The sequence below is a fragment of the Protomyctophum parallelum genome (genome assembly GCF_964188405.1).
Source record: "Protomyctophum parallelum genome assembly, chromosome: 6".
NCBI lineage: Eukaryota > Metazoa > Chordata > Actinopteri > Myctophiformes > Myctophidae > Protomyctophum > Protomyctophum parallelum.
The window spans coordinates 19,828,511-19,854,598 of record NC_139701.1 but is presented as its reverse complement, the minus strand read 5'-3'; the positions used below and the strand labels follow the sequence as shown (position 1 = coordinate 19,854,598).

Genomic DNA, 26,088 nt, shown 5'->3' with positions numbered 1-26,088 from the left:
TTCTTTGTGTGTGCGCGTATGTGTGCGTGTGCCTGTATGCATATGTGTAGTGTCCACAAGAGACATGGGTACATAACACAAGTCAGGAGGATATGCAATAGTAAAAGGATATAACATTCAATGTACAATAATTTCAAGTAATAGTAAAAAAACTAAAAAAAACTAACCATTTACAAGTAAAAAGACTGGGGCACTTGAAGCAGAAGATTTAGGTTAGGTTGTATCCTGCTTAGCCACTGGTAGGGGTTTAGTTTGAGTTTAAGTTAGGTCCAGCTGCTAATCAGCCATATATCTTCAGGGAGGACTTAAAAGTGATAGTGGAGCTGGTAGTTCTTTTTTTTTTTTTTACCATATTTCTTTTGGCTTTTTCTGCCTTTATTGATAGGTTGAAAGTAGACAGGAAATGGGGAGATAGATGGGGGGAAGACACGTGGAGGAGGCCGTCGGGATCAGGAATCGAACCCGCGGTATGCCGTCAGGCTGGCCCAGCAGCCTAGGTGCCGGAGCTGGTAGTTTTAAGCTTTTGGGTAACTCATTTCACCTTACAGCTGCCGAGTATAAAAATGAGTTTTTCCCCATACAGCTACTGAAATTGACAGGTACAAGGTCTGTAGTACTCCGTCTTGTGAAAGGATTATGAACGTTGCTAACTTTAGAAAAATCACACCTGTGTGAACTGAGTAGTATACTCCACTGTGCTCTGTACTGTATTGTAGTGTACTGTGCAGGTCCCTGGAACATCCAGACCACCACGAACGTGCCCAGGGTGCCGACCCGGTTCCGGCGAGCCGCCCTGCGTCCGAAACGGTCGAGAAATGACGGAGTTACCATGTGGGGTTCCCCGGAACATCAAGACCCCCAGGAACACGCCCAGGGGGCCGGTCCGGTTCCGGCGAGCTGCCACACGTCCGAAACGGTCGAGAAATGACAGAGTTACCATGTGGGGGTCCTCGAGGGGTCCGTGTGGGGGTCCCCGGAACATCCAGAGCCCCAGCAACGGCCCAGGGCTCGTATACTGTAGTATACTCTGTGCCACTTTACTCTGTGCTGTAGTAGCTGTACTGTACTGGCCAATTTACAGGTGTTGCAGTAGGGTTATCCTAAAACTCCATCCCAGAACACATCTTCTCCCTGCTCATTTTGATAGCCTAAAATGGCTCAGGGTAGACAAAAGAGTTTCATTAATAAAACTGTGTCCACACTCCGAGTCCACAGGATACAAACCAAGGACACCCCCCGTCAAAGGCCTTTTGAAGGTCCATGACCATGCCACAATAATTTCCCCCATCAATTTCAGTCCTGATCAGATCTGTCAAGTATAGCAGACGCCAGACAGGTATCTGATCTGATCTGTCAAGTATAGCAGACAGGTACGAATCTGATCAGATCTGTCAAGTATAGCAGACAGGTATGTATCTGATCAGATCTGTCAAGTATAGCAGACAGGTATCGGTGGAGTGGGATTGGAAACTGGTCGTTAGTTCCCAGGATCCAGTTTGCTACCTTTTTTATAAAGTGGGGTTACTCACTGTGGAAAATAGCCCTGTTTGATTGATTTATAATAAAAGTGCTGCGGGGTAATGACTTCAGCTGCGTCCTTTAAGAATTTGGCAGGGATATTGTCCTGTCCCGTGGCTTTAGAGGAGTTTAGGGCCTTGAGGTTTTTTTAGTACTGTTTCTTGTAGAGGCCTGTGTAGTGCTGACACAAAGATTGCAGTGCTAAGTGACATCTGACAAAATAAACGGAAAGATGAGTGTGGGAGGATGAGAATTAGAGGGGAAGAGAAAAAGTCTAATGAGGGAGAGATTAGGGTGTGGATGATTATGACAACTGGCTGGAGTTTCCATTTATTCTTAATTTCTTATTGCACTCCACTCGCTATTACCCACGGTGCTGCCATTTGAAACCGAGACAACAGAGTGTGTGTGTGTGTGTGTGTGTGTGTGTGTGTGTGTGTGACTGTGTTTGTGTGTGCGTGTGCATGCGTGTGTGCGTGCGTGTGCATGCGTGTGTGCGTGCGTGTGTGTGTGTGCGCGCACGATCATAGATGTGTCATAGACAACTGACGTTATAAGTAGTAACAAGACTTCTACGTGATGTGACTGATGTCACAAGCCGGTCACATGAAGTCCATCCACAAGAGCCTTGTTTGCTATTCCGACCACAAGGACACAATGCTCAGCCAGCTTCTCACCACACAAACTTTGTATACCGCTGCCGGAGAATCAAACTGCGGTGTTGTGTTGTATAGTCTCACTCACACAATGATGAAGCCATAAGTCAAGTACGGTAATATAGGGGACAGTAGAACATTAGTAGGCTACTGACTGTATGTTCTCAACAGGGTTTATTGGAAGTAATATGTCTATGAGCGTGTGCCAAGGGGCCGACAACAACTATCAACCCAATCCAACGCTATGATGCAAATTTGTCACACATTCTGTATCCCAAAGCTCCATGGCTGCTCACAATCATATCAGCCCAATATCTCTTGAAAATTATGTTCTCCAGCTTCTGTGTTACACGTTCTAATTCTGCCTCATTTGACTGATGTCTGCTCATAACAAAAAGGTACATCTGTACTTTTATGAATGGGCCAATAACCTTTCAAGCTATAATAACACAACTGGGAGAGGATAGCTTATTCATTCTTCTGGTGTCCACACAGGATAATTACTGTCTCTTTTTGTTTCCATAGGTTTTAAAACACATGCACGCACGCCACACGCACACACATCCCACACACTGTATGTATGCACATAGACCTACTCTGTGTTGATTTTTGTTAATATGGTAACTCTTCTCATAATGTGGCGTTTTAATAATGTAATGGTTTAGATTTACATACAGTGGTAAATGAATGTGTGGATATTCTGTTACTCTTTTGTCAAAAGTTGAAAGATGATTACACTTTTCATATAGAATTACAGTACATGGCCTGTGCAAGTCTGAGGTTGTTTTGAAGCTTTTCTTATGTATTTGAGATTGAGACAATAAATCATATGCAATCAAGTCAGTTAAATGGAAATTATTTGAATTATATGAATTTGAGAGCAAGGACACTGAAAGACCTACCGGTACATGTGCATTCATTTTGAGCAACTTGAGACCTATGCTGAAGATAAGGACATTTTAAAAATACGGTTGTCATCAAACATGACCAGTGCAAGCTTTCATTTCAGTTTCCCACACATTTTGCAAAGTATTGATGAACATTAACTGAATGTGGTGAAATTGTAACGTCATTATGAACGTTACTGAACAATCAAAACAGATGTTGTATTGGTATGACAATAAATACATGACACAGTAAGTTATGATGTGCACAATATTAAAAAAAGACAGATTTACAAGCTCACAGTCAGTAATGCCATGTATGTAGAAATGTAGAAATGGAAGAAAATACAAAAATCTTTACGATTTCATTTTGTCAATTTTCGCCCCATAATGCATGCCTAAAATCGGGACACCAGATTGAAAGTGTTTTGAAGAAACAGTCACGTGTGAGGGTTTAAAGTGTGATAAAAACAGTCTGGATACCGTAGGCCCACATACCCTGTGTCATAACCTGCTGTGATAGGCTTGGGGAACAGCTTAACGTCACGTTCATTCAAGCTTTCGATCAAATGTTACGCATCTAGGTCTAATGCTGACGCACAATGGAGAGTCATTGATGCATGGAGGGTGTGACCCATACAAGGCTTCAAATGGTCCTGATGGGAGATCTAATCGCACATAAATACTACAGTAACACGAGAAGAAAGAGCAGCCACTAGAGCAGTAAGTAACCTATGCAGTGAAAAGAGGATGAACAGCTCCCAGCATCAAAGGCACGGTCTCAGACAGACAGACAGCTTCTTCAGCACCGTCATGAGTCCACTCAGCACCACCAGCATCACCCTCGCACTTCTACTCATCTTGGCCATCCCAGTCTGCAAAAGTAAGTCCTCTTACTTTTTTTTTTGATGGACAGAAATGATGTTATAGAAATGCTTTGTGTGATTGTAACAGCACTGGAACACAAGGGAGGTGCAAGAACATTAACTTTAACTTATTGTATAATAATTATCCCTCTACTTTCCTCTCCGGCTATAGGAAAAAAAGCAGAATTTTTGAAGTTAGTTCTCTACATTTACAAAGAATAGGGAAAAGGGGAAAATATTTTCCCTTGTGCACCAATGGCTTTCTCATGTTCCGGCATAATGTACTAGGTTTGTTTACAATAGGTAGAAGTAAGCTGCAACACGATAGACTGCTAAATCATTGCAACAATCAGCTTCAATTTCTTATTGTACCAATTTTGTCCGCTCTTTTCTCCCATCACTTCCAATTGCACTTGTTAATTCATTAAACTGTATGAGTTCTCTTTCCTAATTCGATGAAATTGATATTCTGAAGTGAAAATGTTCTTGCTGATTACTAAAGAGCCAGAGAGCTGGGGAGAGCTGAGATCCCTGTAAAATATCACTTGCAGTCCCTTTAATTTAATCTAAGAGATGCAGAACATTGAAATTGTTTGGCAGACATGTTTTTGAGGACCCTCCAATGCCTGGCTTTTGAAATTACGTCATATTGCAGCCACGTCTATGGCTGCAATACTTTTAATGTTTGTTTAGAGCACTTTAAAAGAAAATCTAATGGCAGCGTGAGCCAAGTCTATGGACTTTTAATGTTTGTTTAGGGCACAAAACATGATGTCATGTTAATGTTTGTTTACAGCAGTACGACGTGAGACGTCATGTGGCCCAAATAAATACATCTTGTGACTGGTTTTGTTTTACACAATAACACTTAAAGGAGTGAGTCACGCCCCTCATTTCACACGAGTGACTTGACCACTGATTTGAAGAATGTTTAGATAGCATGTTGTTTAGAGTCCAGTTGTTCTCAAAGTGGGTCCAGGGACTTTTAATGTGGAGATGACATTGTAACCTAGCTATGTTTTATGTGTATTGCTCTCAGTTGTACCAATAGTGTCTGACTGACTCTGTCTGTCACCTGCCTGCCTGTCTGTCATGCATCATCCTCATCCCTGCTAATTATAGTATATTAACTATAAAATGTGAGATGAACTTCATATGACCATGTGTGGAGTAATATTCTAATAACACAATATCTTCGTGGTGGACATGACGTGCCTATAATAGGATCTGTGACTGGTAGCTCCCAGCAGTCATATGACCTCTCAGATGATTGAGATGTTTGAAGATATAGCGTGGCAGTCACGGCGGCAGCATTCTCATGAAGGCATTGTGATCGTCCCATTAGATTATGCGTTTTGACACTGGCCATAATCGACACTCTTGTCACTTTGGCGATGTTGTGGGCTGATCTAATGTTTATTTGGTGTGAATTAGCCTGGAAGCAGATAAGTGACAGAGACTTAATTAGTCATCAGTTTAAAAATAATATTCAACCACCACCTGGCATTCCTTTTTTGGCATAACATTCTCAAAATGTACAAAATAATGTGTTGAAAATAGAGAAAATAGCAGATTTATATAGGCTAACAAAGCTAGAAGTTTGGTTATTTTCACAATTCGTCATACAACAAAGTAAAAGGATTAAGTAAGTGGTTATACTAGGCTACATTTGTGATAAAGCTTTTGCATGGTGATTTGATTTTGTCGACTATGGACGCATTATTATGGGCAAATTTTAATACATGTTGTCGTCATTACCTGTTATCATTATTGATCCATGCAGTACTATGTACAGTACTACGGCCATAAGCCCAACATCCACATGTACAATATTACTGTCCATCTTGCTAATGCATCCAGGGCAATCATCTTGTTCTGGAAGTTGTGAAATAATAGACATATCAGAGATGATGGCTGTCATGAGTCACAGCGTGGCAGATATGCTATTGCTGTTCTGATGTATGGTTACTATTCTTGCCATTCCATGTATACATTGCTAAGCATGTTTCTTAATTGTTAAAGTCATTGCATATTATGTTATGTTGTGGCTCTTTAAGTTATTAGTGCTTGTTTGTTTCTCAATTGCGGCATGGAACAAAAGCTGCTCCCATACAACTTCAACGAACCACGACAGACAATCATCTAGTCAGCCAGGTACTTTCTTTCTTTCTTTCTTTCTTGTAAAACTCTTCGAACTGCATTTATATGAGAAAAAGGTGGTCTATGAATGAAGTTGATTCTCTCTCTCTCTCTCTCTCTCTCTCTCTCTCTCTCTCTGCCACTGAGCTCCACTCATTCATTGCAGCATTCTGCTCTCTTCTATAGATAGATGATGTCTGTTCGTTGTACCTCTCAGCAGACCTGCCATTTCAGGTGAGTTGGGATAATGAAACAATAGCACACACCCCCCTCTCACCCTACCTTGGTGTTGTTGTTTGTGCACATCTATTTTCTAAGTTGTGGATATATTTCTTACATGTAATTGCCTGAACTGTTTCTCTTGCTGGCCACTATTCCAGGCATCTAATGCCTTAGGAGAACTCTGTGTCCTGATGCTTGTCCAGAAGTCAAAGGTATAGTCCACTTCTCAAGCCCTTAGACCTTAACAATAGCGTTTCTTTTAAAATACTGTAATTGTCTAAAAACGCAGTTTATTGTGTTAGATTAACAGCTGTTAATATCTGAATGTGCAAGTGATACATTCCTTCATTATGATACATTTAAAGGATATAATAATGGTTATCATGTGCTAGGGGTGAACGGAGAATCATACTGTGATATGATTATTCCATTTTTATTTGCCTATACAGGAGGAGTTGAAGGTTCGAGACAATAGAAAAAGGGTGAGGGCGCACACACACACGCGCACTGGTCATTTTCTGTTTGCATAATCTTCTCCTTTGTTCAATACTAGACAACACATTGCACAAAACTATGTTTGTTGACGAATGAGTGTGTGTGTGTGTGTGTGTGTGTGTGTGTGTGTGTGTGTGTGTGTGTGTGTGTGTGTGTGTGTGTGTGTGTGTGTGCGTGCGCGCGTGCGTGTGCGCGTGCGCGTGCGTGTGTGCTGTGTTATGTACAGTTTTTATTTCATTACACAAAGCCTGCACATATCGCTGCCTTAACACAGGAGGTGGTAAGTCCGCTGAGAATAACTCACTGCACTGCTATGCTTCTTGGCACCAACCAGCACCTTACATGTACATTTATTACTATTTGTACTATCTGTGACTTGTGCTTTTTGTTGTGGTTGTCGACTTTATAATAGTGAATAATACTGTGTTGCCTCAGCGTAATTTAAAAAAAAAAAAAGTTGAAAATGTTCACCTATGATTATGGAGTTGTGTCCCCTAGGGTAGGAAGTAGGTACCCTAAATCTATACTGCCTCTCCCTGGTCAGCTGGGGCACCTGATGGAGGGGAAAGGAACTGGTTGGAATAACGTGTTCCTTCCACACGCTACGTCCTTCCGGGGAAACTCCCCCCCTGTCAGATGATATTTAAGAAGCTGCCTGCTCCTCATGCACCGAAGGAAGCTTGGGCTCAGTTCGGGGCTCTCCCCAGGGTGGCAGAGGGAGAGTAGCGATCTTAGGCATTGCTATCTTAGGCACCGGGTGAAAACAATTGGTTACAAAATCGTGGGCAAAAGAAAATGGCGAACATTCGCAAAAGTTGGAAAATATTCAGCATAAACAGCAAAGTTTTGGTTAAGAGGGAAAAAGGAGATATTTAAGTACGGGCCTCTTGGGGAGTGGTTAAAGGACCATATCAGCATCAACACATTTCATTGTCTGGTTTCATTTCGTTTTTCAAATCAACCAGTGATTTAAAATGTATTGACTCATTGCTTGAAATGTTTATGAACATCTTTGTTAACAGTATGATAATACAGTAAAAAAAGGATAACACACAATTCCCCAGGGGGGTGACTACAATTCTTGTGTGATTAATTCATTACTTAATTCATGAATTAATTAACTATCATGGATTTGGACATATTTAGTTGTCAGTAGAGTAGCGGCTATGTATTTCAGAGATTGGAACAAGGATTAAGTGCACTTGATACATTAATTGGCTGATATTCTACTTTCTAGCCAGCAAATAATAACACATATTATGTGTTAAATATTTTAGAAACTTAACTGAAAGCAATAAATATTTTCAACCAAATAACATCCAGAGCAGTTGACACCGTGGGAGCACGAAACAGCATTTCCTCTGCAGTGGTGTCAAGACAAATGCATTTAAATCCCCTGTGTGACAACACTAACACTAACACTAACACTAACACTATGACATAGTTGATAAATGTTGTCTCTTTATTTGTTGTGCATTGCATGGTCTGAGTTATTTCATCCTTTTTCAAATCTCTTTGCACTATGCTTCCCAGGTGTGTCCTCCCCCCCCTACTGTGAATTATGTAATCACATTCAGCATTACCTGCATGTCAGCAATGCAACACAGCATTTACCAGTGCACTGGGACTGGCTCTCTATTTGGATGTGTCACTTGGTCTTATACTGGTGTGAGTGGTGTGAAATGTGCATTATGTTCAGTTCTCTTTGCAAACATAGTTCATAGTGATCTTGTCTCTCCATGTCTGGCCATGCGTGTGTGTGTGTGTGTGTGTGTGTGTGTGTGTGTGTGTGTGTGTGTGTGTGTGTGTGTGCGCGCGCGTGCGTGTGTTTGTGTGTGTGTGTGTGTCAGTCTCCTGTGTTGCACCCTCTCCTACAGCTGGCCCCTCAGCTCCATCCCAGAAGAGAGAGACAAGTCACAGTGCGCGTACGCGTATGTACAGTGCCATCCACATGTTTCATTCCTCTGTTCAATGTCCCCTCGCCAACATTGTCCTACAGCTTTGATTGATATACAAGAACAAAACTATCATAATTAAAGAAGCTTTTTTCTGTTTTGTTTTTGACATAATTGTATATGCAATCAATGGCACATGTTTAAACTAAACATTAGAGATATAATCTATTTAAATAGATTATTGCTTTACATTTCCTGGGGACACGGGGTGTGAGATAATGACTGGTTTCATTTCCAGGTTTCCCAAAATGCAGCAGGAGTCCTATATATATTTTACACAAGGATGTTACTAAAACATGTGACACTAGCGATGTAACAGTTAATCAAAGTAATCAATTTACTTAGCTATTGCTATCTTTGCACAACGCCATTATATGACAAAGCAGAAAATAGGGCTGAGGGTGTCAGAGGCAGCTGCTAATCAATTTGAATACATACTGTATATACTTTTTTCAAGTAAATTCATTGATATATAAAACATTTATTTAAGAAAACACACCTTCAATTATTAAATTAATCAAAATAAATGTATTTATAGAATAATTGCAACAAAAAGCCCTATGTGACACATTTGATTCATCTTTCATCTTTTGCTCAGCTCAAGCTATACAATGTGAACACTAATGTGTCTCTTCCTGTGGGGCAGCTCTCTCTCGCTCTGTGCATTGAGCTCAGTCTGCATTAGTTGTTCTTTCCCAAGCTGAGGGTAATTACGGTCTAAAATTAGTGGAGCTGAGGGTGGTTATCCCTCCCATAGCTGCTGCTGACATTCTGCTGAAAATGTGAGGACTGAGAGAAACTGTTGCACGCGGCAATGTTAATGAACTGCCGTGAGAGAATGAGCAATCCTGTGTTTTTTTTCCACAGAACGGAATTGCAACAACATTGTGACTTTATTTTAAAAGCAAGAAAACTTGTGGCCTTCACCTTTATTTGTCAGCATATAGGAGCATAACCAGATGACTTAGAGATCTGACTAAATGGTATGAATCCAGCGCAACAAATGACCAGGTAAATGGTCACATAACTAGAGTGCAAAGAAACTATTTAGTGATAAAAATGGGATACCAGCTAAATATAAAACTTAGTATCTTATTAGACATCTTACTATAAGTATAAAGCAAATGAGAAAAATAAAATAAAAGAGCAAATAAAACTTAAAGGATCAATAGGGTCCATTTGGTTCTATTTGTACTCTCTTGAGGTGATTTTGAGGATTATGAGGTCCTGTACAGTATGTGTATGCTGAATCAGCTAAATGAATGTGCTGTCTGTCTGTCTAGGAGGATCTTCAAGGACCTGGGGGAATCCAGAGCAGAGGGTATTTCCTCTATCGGGTACTAATGTCAGGCATTTCTTGAATTTGTGAAGTTGTCTTACGTAAAAATGACACTTGTACTAATTTGCTCAATAACCTTTTCTTCACTCTTGCAGCCAAGGAATGGAAGAAGATCCCTAGAATATGAATAAATTAAAGGTATTACAGCTCATTGTCAGCTGCTGTTTTGACTTTGTCTTTGCCGAGTCAGAGTCTATATGGGAAGTAATGTTGACATGGAGACTTCCGGTGGAACAGAGCTCTACAAATGCTGCCAAAGCTCTGTTGTTTATTCCTTGTTTGTGCGTGATAATAATTCTAACTCAAGTTGATTCCATAACAGTCCATAACACATCTATAGGGCGATATCATTGGGATCACTTCAGAGCAGTTTGGTAAATGATAGAATTAGAAACACTAAGCCAATGAAATTTCATCACGTCACGTCAGTCATGTTTATATATTATATTATTATAATATATAATGTTATTGTTTATTAGTGTGGATTCTCAAATCATTATCATTATAGTGTGGTTGGACTTTTCATAGAGTAACCCCAAAAAGTGTATTTATTATTCCGCTACCTGTGACGTCATGTGGGTCAATCATCATCATACTGTACTTAGAGAGCTACTCGAGCCCACAGTTTCTTCAGGAACAGTATTTTCTAGTTAACTGACTAATTGCACACAAGAACGGATTCCTTGGATCCCCAAGGCCGCAAACCACGACTCGTGTCGGGTCAAACACACTTGCCATTTCTCAAAATTGTTAATTTTTAAGTTATCTTAGGTCACATTCTCACCTAATACTTCGGTAGACTCAGATCCGTATGGGCGGGGAATTGGGATGCTTGCATATTTAATTGGCTGGGGTTTGCCTTCACACTGTCATTCGCAGCAATTGGAAACGCAGCAGGGGGGACCTTTATCAATGTGTTCCGTTCATAAACTATAGCCTACACAGTGAAATCTATGGTGATAAAATTACACTCATAACGTGCATGTGTCGTGCCGTCTGGGACCCCCCCCCCCCCCCCTCTCTCTCTCTCTACGCACGCAGCCGCCACACACTGTTCTTTTGGGCATGGAGGCACAGCGCTGCATGAGCGCACTGATATAACTCCCCAGTCCCACACAGTGACAGCACTCCATGTTTACGGCACGCACAGACAGACAGACAGAATATTATGTAGGCTATAATACACTGCAGTGTTTTTATGTGTTTTCTTAAGCAATTGATTAATGTAGCCTACACGTCCTCATTTCGATCAGGGCTTCAGTCTCCTTATTCGACCACGTCTATCCACAGTAACGGGACATCTTTGCGCTGCGTAAAATATGCCTTAACCGTCTCCAACTGTGTTCAGCTCCTCACCCGCCACATTATGTTTGCTTCATTTCCTTTATTTACTGCGGATTGCATTCACACCTGTACCGAATCGTAGTCAAGTGCGATTCGAAGCGAAGCGAAACCCACGTTTTTGGACGGAGTAAAATGCGGTTATTTGCTGCGCATTAGGATTCGAATGAGCCTTCACACCTGCCAAACGTAGTGCACTTTCTGAAAATGCGCAGCAGGATTCGTTTTAATCGCAGCAAAGCTCTCTGGTATGAATGTGACCTTAGTTATCGTTCATGGCATGGGCGACATTTAACGACTTTCAACCTGGCGTCCCTATTTTGGGCATGTCATAGGTGTAAAGTTTTTTAAACAAACCTACCGTATATCTGTTGCTATTCATTGTATACCTGTAAGTATAGGGACTTAAGTGGTTAACAATCAACTTAAAGGAGTAGTACACCCTAAAAATGACTTGTATTATTACACACCCCATAAGCTTTGAATTCATGGATTATTATTTCTTTCCTGCATTCCTAAGCCAATCTGATGACCGGCAAAGTCGGTAGGAGACTCAAAGAGTCATCAAATTATTATCATAGAGAATGTGACAAAAACTAAAATGTCTCCATGAATTCAAGGCTTCTAACTTCTTATTTCGTGTATCATGCTCAAATGTCCAACTAAATAGCCATGCCCTTGTCTCTGGTCTCACTTGGAAGAGGCCGGCTTCCGAAGGTGGTCTGTACAGGGGGCAGGTGTTAATTATGTGTTCGACAGGCAGCTCAGGCTCGCCACACTCGCATGCTGCACTGTCTGTCAAGACCCACTTCTTCATAAGTGATTTGAAGCAGCCGATTCCAGTGTGCAGGTGGTCCATTGCCGGCATTGTAGGTCCTCTCCTTCAACGCCATCACCCGGGTCTCAGATGTAGTGATTTCCAGCCCTACCAACAGTCATTAATACATGTGAATCCCTTGACTCCTTCAAAACAGCTCTCAAAGGGCACCTACAGACGCCCCCCCCCAACCCCCCTTTCCCCTCACTGTATATTATCTTTTCTCTTTTTACCTCCTTTTATGATGCTTTCCTGTTTTTTGTTATATGGAAGTGTATATTTGTACAGTGTCTCTAAATGTTCAGATGAATTGAAAATGGTGGACCCTATTGTAAACAAGTGTAATGCTTTATGGTGTGGTCCACAGTTAACAGTTTTTGTATTGCGTTGTGCTTGAAATGTACCTATTCTGCATACTGTTAATAAATCTTTCAATCAATCAAAAACCAGGATGCCGCCAGCCATGCACTTGTGGACAAGTCCTCCGGGATGGAACGGACCATCCCTTGTACCGCCTTATTGTAAGATGGCAGGACCTGAGTCTGTTTGGAGGCTTTATTTCCACTGTAGTGTTGTGCAAAATATGCCAGTCATGATGTAATTGGGCTTTCCTTTTCCAAGAGCTTTCCTTGGTGTGTAAATGATAGAAAATAAGAACATTTGTTGGGTGAACTACTCCTCTAAGATTCTATGTGATTATTGCAAGATCATGACTGTGCTGAGGTGTTTTATGGTCATTGATGGTTGACGCAAACTGTTTTTGGCAATGTGTTGCAGACACTTCACCTGTCAAGTGAACTGTGCAGAGACAACACATTGTGACTTACTGCACAATCCACGCATCCACGGTGACCCAGACTTCAACCATACTGCACCACCCCCACCCTGCATTGCATAGTGCTATTTGAATGTACGCACAGATTCACAGAATGTAATTTAAGCACGGTTTTGTTTGTCCACCGCTAGGCCCTGCGTCATACTCAATTAAACACTGCTGTAATGTGATCACGTGTGTAGTCATGTGACTTTTTATTCTCACGCTTCAGATTTTGGGTCACGTTCAAAATGGTTCTTGTCACTGCAAATCACTGCACGCAGACAAACGGTATTGATAGTTTTACTTAACTAAAAATCACACCTGTGTGAACTGAGTGGTGCAGGCTGCTCAACAACACCGCTGACTGGCTGCAGTTATAGTTATAGCGCTCAGTGTGAATGGCCCTTTAGGCTGCTCAACAGTGCCTCTTTAGGTCACCCAGCAACGGTTGAGGCGTCGTACTCAGACATACAGACTCGGTCACTCATTGGAGCAGTTTGGCACCGCTCAAAAATGTGAATACTACTTCCATCACTGCAGACAAATCATTGCACAGACCCAATCGCACGCACGCACGCACGCACGCACGCACGCACGCACGCACGCACGCACGCACGCACGCACACACACACACACACACACACACACACACACACACACACACACACACAGGGCTATAATACAATCAGTTATACTAATGCTGTGCACAAGATACCAAATGAAGCAATAATGTTCAGACTATGTCAAGAGAATATCTGTAGCTAGAAAATGATTTACCATTCAATATTCACGTTAAGTATCAAACTTACACAAGTGTGCCAAATTGACACACAAAGAGTGATGTGATTTTATCAAAATAATATGTTATATGCCTACATTTGACCTACCATCATTGCCAGTAAACAAAAAAGAACAACGCTTTAATGTTATCTGACTTAGCTATAAGCGTTTAAGTTAAGCTATACGTGTTTCTCAGTATTTCCAGTCTCCCTAGTCTAAAATTTCAGAATTTGCTTTGACAGTGATAGATAGTGGTGATCTCTCTGCTGATGCTTACTGTATATGCCTAAAATAACCGATCAACAAGCTCACACTCACAGCACCTCACATCAGGCTTTTGTCAATAATGGACTTGCGAATTAGCACGAGGCAAGAATGGGTCGAAGTGCAGGATGTGCGTGTGAAATAACCCTGTATCAATAACGATGTGATTTCATAAAGCACTCATCGAGCAGAGTGTGTCTGACAGAGCACAAACTTATACTGTGCAGGAGGATGCTAAACGCACACCAGTCTTAGTCCTGGTGCCAGCTCACGGCAGAAACATCTATTCTAAAGAGTTAAGTCTTAAAAAGACGAAAGAGTGGCTGCACACACTGATAGCCAAAGTGCCGATTATTTATTAGGATGCATCCTAATAAATCCTAATAAATAATCTGTTAGCTGATCTGAGACGGGAGCGGGAGGGGTTTTAAGGTTGGATCAGGCTTTGAAGATATCGGGGTGCCATATTGGTTGATTTGTAGGCCAATATCAGCATTTTCAGTGATAGAAATAGTTGAGTGTCATCGGCACAGCAGCAGTGATAACTTGAGACAGATTGTGAGCAGAGATGACAGAGCCCAGAGATATAGTGTACAAGGGAGAAAAGGAGGGGGCCAAGTCCCTGGAGGCCCAGGTAGAAAAGTAAGGGTTAGAAGGGGGATGAAAGCAAACCTTTCCAAGACACCTGGTAGGTCCGCCGTCCGGTCAGGTCCGGTCAGGTAGGAGGAGAACAGGAGCAGTTGGTGGTTAACTGTCAAACACTGCAGATAGGTCTACATTAGAGAATCAGGACTGAAGAGTGGGAGGCAGCCTGGGCAGTATGTAGTGCTTCTGTGACCGCAAGGAGTGCAGTTTCCGTGGAGTGGGCCAGTTTGAATCCTGACTGGTTGGGATCCAGCAGGTTGTTCTGTGAGAGATGGAAAGAAAGCTGGTTGGAAACAATTAACATGTTCAAGAGTTTTAAAACATAACAATAAAACGGGGCTTAAGGTTTTACACTGGACCCCCTTGATGAACCCCTCTCAGGGGGTCCCAGACCCACTTGAACCAGTGGACTTTGACCGTAATACTATATCCAGTGGTTCTAAAAAAGAAAACGAACGCTTATTTATCATGTCGAAAATGTCAACATCGATAAAATTACTTACACAAGAGTCTTGATCAAGGCTATAGATTTCTGGCTAGGTTCCCAATATCACGTTAATTTCTTTGTTTTGTTTTGTGTTTCCTGTTAACTTAACTCAGAGCCACTAACTAGTGCTTTTTTATGTTCACAGCAGATGGCGCTGTTCTACAGCAGACGTACATTAGGCTAGGTCTGCCTTTGGGACCACTTGCAGCAAAAATATTTTAGTCTCAGTTACAGGTGTTTTATCCAAAATTTGCTATAATGTCCAATCAGCCTACTATGTAGGTTAGTCTAATTACATTTTTAAAGTAACTTTCTCAACATTGCCTGGAAAGAGAACCCATTTACAGGTTCTTAGCCATTCAACAAAACAAAATAAAACTGCTTGAATGTGAAATAAATAATATAATGTAACTAGAAAAAGTGCCCTTCTGGGCACAGGTCTCCACCAGGTTATCCACAGATCCGTGCAGTTAGAGGTAAAAACACTTTCGGCCAGTTATAGCGCCACCTTGAGGCTGAGTTGAAATTGTTCATGTGGCATTTTGTCCTCTGCCTAGTGGGAATGTGGGTGCACAATTTCGTGGAAATCACGCGATGTGTTCATGATTTTCAGCATTTTGTTTGAAACTGAGCACTCCTGTGAACTTTGGAAGCCAATCTTAACCAATCAGGATGGAGTGTGAGAAATATGAAAGACCGGTTTGGTTGAATGGCTCTAGAGAGACTGTGTACCAATTTGCGTGATGTTTGGACAAAATCTGTAGGTGTGCTGTGCAAAAACCTGTTTTGCACAAAGCGGCCTCCTGGTGGCGCTATAACAGGCCGTTCTGGAAAGTTTGGGGCAGAGGTTCATGGTTGGCATCCAGGGAGTGTGTGTGCAAAATTTGGCATCGACCGGGTTAACGGTGGCTGAGATTAGCTGGTCACGGACGGACGGACGGACACACGGACGGACGGACGGAGTGCAAAACATACTCTCCCCATGCCTTCGGCTGGTGGAGACAAAAAGTACATCCTGACTGAGACACTGAAAGCAGGCTGGTTTTACTTTGTTGGAGCTAATACATATTTGGCATCCCCCATGGGCCTAATGATGATGAATAAACATAATGATTAAAGTTATTACTAATAGGAACGATAATGGTGATGAATCATGAAAATGAATGATGAAAATGCTAATTTAATATTGTTTGATTGATTGAAATATGTATTAACAGTTTGTACAATGGGTATTTCAAACGAAAGCACAAAACTTGTTTACATCAGGGTCCTCGATTAATCAATCAATCAATCAAATGATGATGATGACGATTATGATGAAAATGCTAACTTAAGATGATGAAGAAGATGAGGAAGATATTAAGATAATGGTGGTCTAGTTACGTAGGCTTGCCTTCTAGGCATGTGCGCTCTGAGCTCCGTCTATTCTATTGAGGCCCTGCCTGGTTCTTTGAACAACTCCAGTCAGCTGGAGGCTGGAGCCCTGCGCAGCAGCAACAGACAGACCGACCCAAGGCTCTGGACCGACCTACTGTAGTAGAGCAGGAGATTCCTTCCAGTAACGACTGAGGACAGACAGACAGACAGGTCCAGCGGTAAGTCATGTATCATGACATTTATTTCTAACCATAACGTCAGTCTCCTGGTTGAATTGAATACCTGTGCTTTTTGTTGTGCAGCTCTTGTCCATTTTGCTGATTTGCATTAGAAAGAAACAGCGGGTGTGTGTGTGTGTGTGTGTGTTGTTGTGTTTGACAGAGAGAGCGAGGGTGGAGGGAATCAGGAGGGGGGAGCCGAGCAGGCCCGCTGAGTTTGACCCACATTCTTATCTAAAGCCTTGAGTATATACTTAGCCGCGCGCCTGTGTCGCGCACCGGGAGAAAGGGCAGAGCTACAAGTTCAGTAGCTCACAGTAGTGCGCCGCGAATGCGAAGCGTTGAGATCTTGTAGATTGGCATTGGCTGGTTTCGGAGCGCGACACCGGCGTGCAACTAAGGTACAACTCTCCCCCCTCCCCTCCCCTCCCCTCCCCTCTCCTCTTCTCCTCTCCTCTCAAGCCACTGTACGCTAGCACTGCGAGCTAACGGTGGCTAACGTTGACACACATTTGGGACGCTTGGCTGCAGAGCGAGCAGCGCAGCTGGTGGCCGCTTTTGTTTGTCATCTATGGAATGTCTTGAGTCTTGACTGTCCATGACACGCGTCCCAGTAAGTGTGACAAGCTGTTTAAGTTGTGTTTTTATTATTGTTATTATTGTTGCTGTAAATGGACGCTAGCTAAAGCGAGCTAGTTCGTTAGCATCGCAGCGAATTGCACCGACACCCGCCGGCTCGCCGGCACATCCGTTACACAGACACGCGTGACTTATCGAATTTGGTGACCCCCCCCAGGTGGTTAGCTGTTGTGTATCCTGGCGCAAAAAAAGCTCAACTCGAGATTTTGCTGTTGTAATACAAACGCCAGAGGATTGTATAAGGGCAGGCTGGGCAGCTGAAGAAAAGTTGGTTTTGAAGTTTTTTTTTTAAGAGGCAAAATTGCAAAACGACCACCTCTCTAGGCACTGGCGTTGATAGGTCACCGATTTCGATGTGGCAAGCTTCCAGGGGCTGCTGTGACTGACCCCTGCTAGAATTTGGTTTGACTTGGTGTTGTACTTTATATAAATGTGACAAGCACCTCGTTGCCATCGCTTGCTTGTGTCTCTTTTCCTCCCAGTGACATTTCATGTCATGGGGATCACCGCTACTTTTCTCACTTGAGTTCTGTTCTGTCAGTAGCTTTTCAGTAGTACATGTGTAAAGTTCTGCACTGTCCTTCATTTAGACATTGATTAGAATCGGATAACTCTTTATTCCCACGTATGTATGGTCCGGTTTTAAATGCATAATTAGCTTTGTTTTGTGAAGCAGTAACAGCCCATCAGAACAAATTTGACTGCTACCACCAAGCACATACATTAGACATAAGACACATTGTAGAACATGCATTCGGACAATGCAATAAATTAGACATGAGACTTGAGATGGAAGGAGTTATTTATAGAAAGTATGCACAGTTTTAATGTTAAGCAGTGAGTACTGAGTAGTAGTACCATCTACCATGATTACCAGGGTCCAATGTACTGTATTAGCCCCTCTCGGAACCCCCTGGGTCAGCCCAATCGATTCGTGCCGAACCGGGCTACCCGTAGGGTCACTGTGCGTATCTGTGTTTTCATATTGAAATGATAGAACGCGGAAATAAATATCGTCTGATACGTCGTGTCTGCGTCGTTTGACGGCTTCTTTTCGTTATTCTGAATGTGTCAACTATAAGTACCTATACATACCGCTGCGAATTCTCCTGTGCCGCGGAAGCCGTTAAGTATTTTCAATCTTTGTTTGACCGATTTGGTCGCTTTGATTCTTCTTGTTTATTTACCGTTTATTGTACCGCCTCCCGATGTGCGGTTGGCTTGTGCATGGCTACGTTCCTGCCTCTGATCTGCTCTGTCATAGCTATAGCCACTAGCTAGCCAGATGGGCGGTACAATGAGGTGTCAATAAATAAGGAAGGAAGAGAAGAATCAAAGCGACCAAATCGGTCAAACAAAGATTAAAAATACTTAACGGCTTCCGCGCCACAGGAGATATTCGCAGCGGTATTTATAGGTACTTATAGTTCACACATTCAGAAGCCCTCAAACGAACAAAAGCTCTCAAAGAGCGCAGAAGGACGTATCCAAAGGTATTTATGTTTATTTATGTGTGCGTACCCAGTGGCAGGGTGGAGGTGGAATAGGACCCCATGCTATCTGGGTCTCAAAAATTTCAGAAACTTCAGTAGCATTGGGTTCTGACTTGTAGGGCTAGTACTGTATGTACCTGAAGTAAACAACAAATTGGATACAATGATGTAGACGAAAAATATTGCATGGATGCACCTGGGACGTATCCTCAGTGATGTATCCCAAGGTCATCAGGTTTTCTGGTCTCGCAACATCATACCCCACACTCAGGTGACCCAGCTGGGGTGATCAAGTCCCGACTTATGTCCCAGTAGCTACCCACGATCAGTCCCATTAGGGAAAGACCAGGGCCACACAATCCGCCGCTCCCGAACTACTCTGCCGGGACTGGGAGGTAGACCAATCTGGCGCCTGGCTCTGTGGGTTGACTCCTGTCCGGTCCCCTCCTACGTGACGTCTCACCGGGTCCCCTCCTGCTCTCACCAGGTCCAGGACCTGTTGCACCAGACTCCCAGCACTCCTGACACTTCATTCAGGAGTGGCGGATTCTTGAGCTCCACCTGGGCAACTGAATGGGCTTGAAAGGCACTCCTAAAAGGCCTCACCGTGGGTTGTTGGGCTTCCTTCTCACGGAAGACATTATTAGCCTGCTGTACACAACTATTGACAAGGAACATGTGATAAAAATCAGAACTGGCTATCCAGAATGTATGACATGACATCACATCAGTGAATTCAACAGAGGGTCACTCACTGCAGTGGCTCCAGCAATCACACACACTTGTCATACCTTATGACAAATATAACTAAAGTCTATTATCTTTATCCCCTGATGGAGGCCCGAAATATTAATGTCTGTAATATATTTTATTCCCTCTGTACCAAATTCTAAACTCTATAATATACTTTGTTCTATGTCAAACAGTGAAAATAGGCAGTGTGAGCTAGTACTAGATTGCCTACCTTTCCTAATTTTTGCTGAATGTTTGCCTTTTATGACATGCCCTGCCCAGAATATGGTTCAGTAGGGTTAACATTTGTGTTGACCACAACCATGAGAGCCAATTTGATGCACCCCTTGACACAATCATTGTTTATTTAAAAATAACTTAAGGCATTCACTATGCACATTTAGAGGCTGAGTTCTGGTTCAGCGTATGTTTTGAATCGTTTACAGTGGGAGAGCGTTCACGCGTGCCGTTTTCTCTGCTTCCTGAGTTAGCCTGGCGTAGCGATACTAATATCACTGTGTGGATATTAGTCTCGACTCTTGTCCCTCTCAGTATTAGATTTTCTTTGCGATGTCTTTTTGCATACTGGGCCCTGGTTGGTTATAGCCTGGTTCCAGACGAATCTGGTTGGCTCATCACCACTTTGGCCGTGAAGACCTGTAGTCCTCCACAATTGAGAGGAGCCAGACTTAATCTGCCTGGGGCAATATGCATACGCATTGCAAAGGCAGATGAAGGCTGGCTATGCGAGGCTAGCTGAGAGCTACAATATTTTCATCATGGACGTTTGGAATCGTTTAAGGAGAGCGCCATGGCGTTTTAAGCTGAGACAAAACGCCCGGTGGACACAGCCCCGACCCCGGCCCCGGACATTTTGTATAGTATCACTTGTATTGGGTATCCACTATCCAGGTGGCGCACAGAAACATTTCCTGCCCATCACCGTGTAGACTAGTGGTGCATTCAATTAATCGATAAGATATGGCAATATATCGATCGGCAATCCGATTCCGGACGATGGGTGAATTGAGAGGCTGCTGTATCGATACAGCAATAAACGGCATGAATTATCTGGGTGACGCAGTGTTGCCAAACGTACCTCTGTTTAACGTTATCAAAGCCCCCCTTGCAAGTTGCAAAATATGCACTCCCTTCCCAGATCCCTTGTTAGGATGCTTAGACATTTATTTGAATTTAAAGATCTCTGTGGGCCTGAAAGTGCTTTATTTTATTTGTGCAACATGGTCATGAATAAACATTTAATCGATATATATCGTATTGTGGCCTCTGCATCGTTCGTGATACATATCTATCGTGAGATTGCAAGCAATATCCACCACTAGTGTAGACTCCTCCACGTTGCCTCCAGCTTGGCCGTGTGATCCAACAAACAAAGGCCATGTACATGGGTGGGAAACCATCAGGGGACTGAGGGGAGGGTTCTTTGATTCTGTCACTGCACTAGTGACTCCAACAGGTCCAACAGGTGCCTGTTGAGTATGGCGCTGAATGTTCCTCCACACCACTAGCCAGGTAAATACCTGACTGTCGGCAGTGTCGGGTGAAAAGAAGCAGCTGGCGATGTGTATCGGAGGAGACATGGTTGTCTTCATCCTTCCCAAGACCAACATTGGGGGTTGGCAGTGACCGGGACTATTTGAGGGAATTGGTATAAGGAGGACTGAATTTAAGGAGGACTGAATTGGGGAGACAGGAGAAAAAAAGGGAAAACAAACAGCATCACTTCTATAGTTAAGTTAGAACACAACTAACAACTTCCTGACTGCCAGAAGCAGTGTTTAACACTGAATGATGCAGGATTGTCCCTATCATGCCTTGGCTGACATTTTTGTTTGAGTTGAAATAAATAAATAATAATTAGCACACTATGTTAACCACTTAAACCCTTGTAGGAACTCCATTGATCAGAGTCTCCCAGGGCTATATACTAGGTCAGCTCCCCCCCCCCCCCCCATACACTAAATATCATCCCTGAAATGTTCTGGATGGAATGATCGCCCCCAAAATAGGGACGCTAGGGTTCATGTCGTTAAGTGGCACACACTATCTTACCCACGATAAAATGTGGTAAGCAAATTGGCAATTTTGTGACAGAATTGTCCATTCAGCTGTTGACACTCAAGCAGAAGGCTTCCACAACTCACAGAACGTCCTTAACATGTGTAACTAACTAATTGGGTTCATTCGGTCAGCCATACTGTACGCTTTCATATTAAAAAGTAGAACAGCAGTGTAAGCATTAAGCAAAGGAACTGACTGCATAAGTACTGTGTAAATTCTTTCCTGAGAGATTTCCTTGACTTTGGAGGTGTCAAGCGCTGGACTCTTTTGGTGATCATTCAAATCTCCATTACTGACCTTTTTTATAGATAAGGTATGACAGATGGAAGGCTATTTTTTAAACTCTGGATATTTATTTAATGGAGCACTTCACACGTTTTCAACCGTATCTTCATATATTGGTCCTCAATAATGCTCATTATGCTTCTACAGTTCTACTTGCTCTGCCTCATAGGTGGGTTATAATATGGACCGTTCCATCATCAATGGAAGCTAGTAGGATTGCTATGATTTCCTTGTTCTTGCATCAATGAAGTAAAAGGTTTGAAATGGCCTACTGATGATGTCCCTGGTTTCTGAACTGTAAACAGCCCCAGTCTGAGAGATTATTAGACAAAATGTTATAGTACCACTACCATGTTATAATGAGCATTAGTGAGGAGGACCAATTATATGAAAGTAATGGTTGAAATGGGCAAAGAGCTCCTTTTAAGGCAGCATGCCTTAAAAGTCAGGCTCTCACCCAAAAGGGATGGGGTAATACCCCAGATATTATCTGGGGTAATGGGGTATTACCCATTAACCTTTATGGTTAACCTTTGTGGTTAATGGGTAATAAGCCAAGTTTTTGATCCGGCCCCCAGCCTAATAGATTTTAGATGTGTCTTTTTTTGCTGTTTTTCAGCATCCTTTGCCACTTAATAATACAAGGGTCACAGTCACACACAAAAAAAATACAGTTTATTTTGTTTTTTCTTGGTTAATTTCTGAGTGCAACCCTCTTTCAGTTCCTAATGCACCTGAAAGGTCATAGCACTGGTAATCGAAACAAGTTTATAATTAGAGATGCTCCGATAATCGGCCAGCAATCGGTGATCGGCCATATCGGCCGATATTCACTCTGATTGGCATTTACCCTATCTGTGATCGGCAATTTACCCTATCTGGAGAAACTGATCTTTTACACTATTTTAAGTGGTATAAATGTCAGATATATAGTATAACATCATTTTGCATTTTTGTGACAGGCCTAAACATTCTCCCCGTCCTCCCCACACACAGGGACAGTTTTGACATATACCGGTAATCATTTTGGAAATATTAAAATTTGCAACATTTCACAAGATCGGTATCGGACCTATCGGTGAACGTTATCGGTCCCCAAAAACCTGATCGGAGCATCCCTATTTATAATCGGTAATACTGCCTTCCCCTATCATTCTGCAATAAATATTAACTCTGCCTGACGCAAGGGCTGCCTATAATGAGTAGACATCACTTAAGTTTTTAGTGGGAGGCCCCCCAGGCATCAGCCACACTTCTCAGCCCTGTTTTCTTGGAAGGAAAGGAGAGCATGAAGGGCTCAGGGGAGGGTCTCTCTGAGGGGATGACATAAGTGCTGCTGTGCAACACAGTTTAGGCAGTTATTTATAAAGGGCTTTGTAAGTTTGTAATGGGGAACCCTTCTCTCCACATAACTTTTCTTCACCACACAAAATAGGCCTGTCTTTATACTCCGCTCACGTGGTAACGAGGTGGCTGAGCCCAACCGCTGACATGGTTCTGACATGCTGCTCCTGCACGGCACAGCACAGCAAGGTCCATATTGAAAGCGATTGTGAACTTTACTTCAGCCTCATTTCATCTTTTGACTGTATTGAGATTAAAGTACAAAGCTTGATGAGTGACTTCACTTTACCTCATTTTCAATTGATGTCATTCATTTTCCTCCCTAGCCCCTGTTGTGTGGCATTGTATTGTCTTCGTTTTGACTCAAAGCTGGCCACAAAGCTTGCAACCCATTTTGATAGGTTGCTTGGCTCTGGGTAGAAGACGAGTTAACCCTCTAAGACCCAGCGTTGCTTTTTAGCAACAATTTAATTTAATTTAATTACTAAATTATTATTCTTTTTTTCTGTTCTTTTTTCACCTAAACGTCATCAGTGATGTTCATTGCAATGCCATTTCAATGCCATTGGTCATGATATTTGCATATAAATACCCCCCACAGAGGCTGAAATTCACACAAATAAAAATGTCTGGACTCTGTGCAATTTTGAAAATGTTTTAACCTAAGACTTTTGACCTTTACCCTAATAAAAGTAGGTAAAATAATTGTAATATATGTTTTTTTGTGATCATTAGAATGTCTATAACATGTTTTATTCATTATTTTGAAAGATATCCCCAAAATGTAAATTATTAATTTATTATATTATTATATAATTATTATACATTTTTCATCAAACTTTATTAATTTTTTTTAACATATTTTTTTAGTCTAGTACAAAGTAGTAGTAAGGTTGAAATTTTTGCAAGTAGAAATTAATGCGGGTGTTAGAGGGTTAAAGGGCCACTTCACCCTTTGACGGTTTTGACGGCCACTAATTGTTTAATCCAGAGTTCCACCGCGCGTGAAACGCTATACCCGACATGTGTTTAATGCGTTTAATTCGCCGTTTTAAAATAATTAAAAAGAAACAGCAGATTTATCCGGGACCTGGTGACGAGGCCGTCAGGTTATGATGACGAAACCGGAAATCAATTCAACCTCTGGGCTGCTAGGGCTTCTTATCTGGGAAATTGAGCCCAATACAAGTGGACGGGCCGTTTGTTTAGACTACTCTGCTCTGTGGTTTGGTATCTCATTGTCATGGCTGCTCATGCTTCTGATCATAACAAGCCGACGGACCATTTTTCGCCGGATCTTCGTGGTTGAAAGCTGCAAATACTTCAGCCTATGCTGGTCTAAAGGTAATAAAACAATCTCGGCAGCGTAGAATATTTGATTAAATAGCGGGTAAAGCGTTTTATGCCATCAAACTGTTAATACTTTGGTATATAATTTGGTTATTTGTGTCCTGGTTAAATGAAAAATAAATCCAGATGTATTCTGTTCTCGTCAACATTGTGTGTGTGTGTGTGTGTGTGTGTGTTTCAGATAACAGCTTTACCACATTTGCGTAAACTGATACTTTGGGGTCTGGAAAATATATGTTAGACTTTCTTTGCTTTGGCATTCCCACAGATCACAATAAACAAAAAAACTTTGAGAATATTGGATGGTCACTTTCAAATATACGCTAAAATATTATTTATTATGGTATGGTATTACGGTAGTATGCATTAGCCTATGTCCCGAATTTGGGGAAGCTTTGCAATATTTTTAACATTAACAAGTTAGTTACCCCCCCTTCCCCATGTACTTCCAAGAGCAGATGCTTGTGTTTGCGTCTCTCATAGGAATGGGGGTCTAGCGGAGCCCCATTCCATCTGATGGCCTGGAGCTTAAGTCTGAGTTGGACTTGTTTAACTAAGTATAAATCAAGCTTTAGCTGCCGGGAGAGAAGAGGAGAAGAAGTGTCTGTGCAGTCTGCGCGCTCACTTGTGTGTCTTTATTTATGCACGTACATGTTCATGTCTGGTCTCTCAATGCTGTTGGAGTCTCACGATGACCCAGATGTTTTAGTTGTGATTCATCTCTTAATCTGAACCTCTGGGACTGGCGGGCCGGCTTTTGGTGGATCTGGAACAGAACTCTCAGCACGGCGCAGGGCACCGCCTCAGACTTCTCTTTTCTTCAGAAACACTAACTTTACTTCGAACTCAGCTAGATGATTCCTATACTAAACATGTGTCTTCAGTAACATGATAGTTTGCAGTGGAAAGCAGCGATTTTGACAAACAATGGCTGGGGGGGACTGGGGAGTGAATATTGTCACTGGTATAATATCGTCTGGTTTCTGAATGGTATCCTTCCAGGATACAACGTGAGTGCTCGTATTCTTTTCTACATTCTGAATGGTTTCTCTCTGTCTCTCTTTCCCCCTCTGTTCAACAGATGGAGAAATCAAGAAGAGTTGAATGACTGAAGCGGTTATCGCCCATTTGCCAAAAGGTAGGAGGATGAACAAAGAATCTAGGTTGAAGAACAGAATGGTTGCTGATGGATAAAGTGGTGTTGATAAGGGCTGGTTCTTATTTAATACACTATTTATTTAGAACATTTCAAATGTGGAACCACAGTGGCCTGGATTTGCTCAGACATTATTCATTTTCACATTGCAAAATCCCCTAGCTTCTCTTCATTCATGTGGAAATTA

General features: G+C 42.2%; 2 protein-coding genes across 9 annotated transcripts in view; both read left to right on the top strand.

The window, feature by feature from the left end:
• Positions 1-3,808: 3,808 nt before the first annotated feature.
• Positions 3,809-13,147, top strand: nmu (neuromedin U; the record flags this gene model as incomplete). The annotated part of the gene is made up of 8 exons (XM_083766662.1): positions 3,809-3,941; positions 6,026-6,078; positions 6,250-6,297; positions 6,444-6,497; positions 8,631-8,711; positions 10,019-10,072; positions 10,170-10,212; positions 13,010-13,147. The coding sequence occupies 7 exons, from the start codon at positions 3,809-3,811 to the stop codon at positions 10,203-10,205; spliced, it is 459 nt and encodes a 152-aa protein (XP_083622788.1). The 3' UTR covers positions 10,206-10,212; positions 13,010-13,147.
• A 3,576-nt stretch (positions 13,148-16,723) lies between these two features.
• clocka (clock circadian regulator a) overlaps positions 16,724-26,088 on the top strand; it is a 54,823-nt gene continuing 45,458 nt past the window's right edge. For 6 of the 8 annotated variants that reach the window (XM_083767972.1, XM_083767971.1, XM_083767970.1 and 3 more), the window contains exons 1-2: positions 17,093-17,221; positions 25,827-25,883. The gene's annotated coding sequence lies outside the window, so the exon portion shown is untranslated. Of the gene's footprint in view, positions 16,821-17,092; positions 17,222-17,292; positions 17,434-25,826; positions 25,884-26,088 lie in introns of those variants that run through there. The other 2 variants (XM_083767968.1, XM_083767967.1) reach the window with 2 other exon arrangements.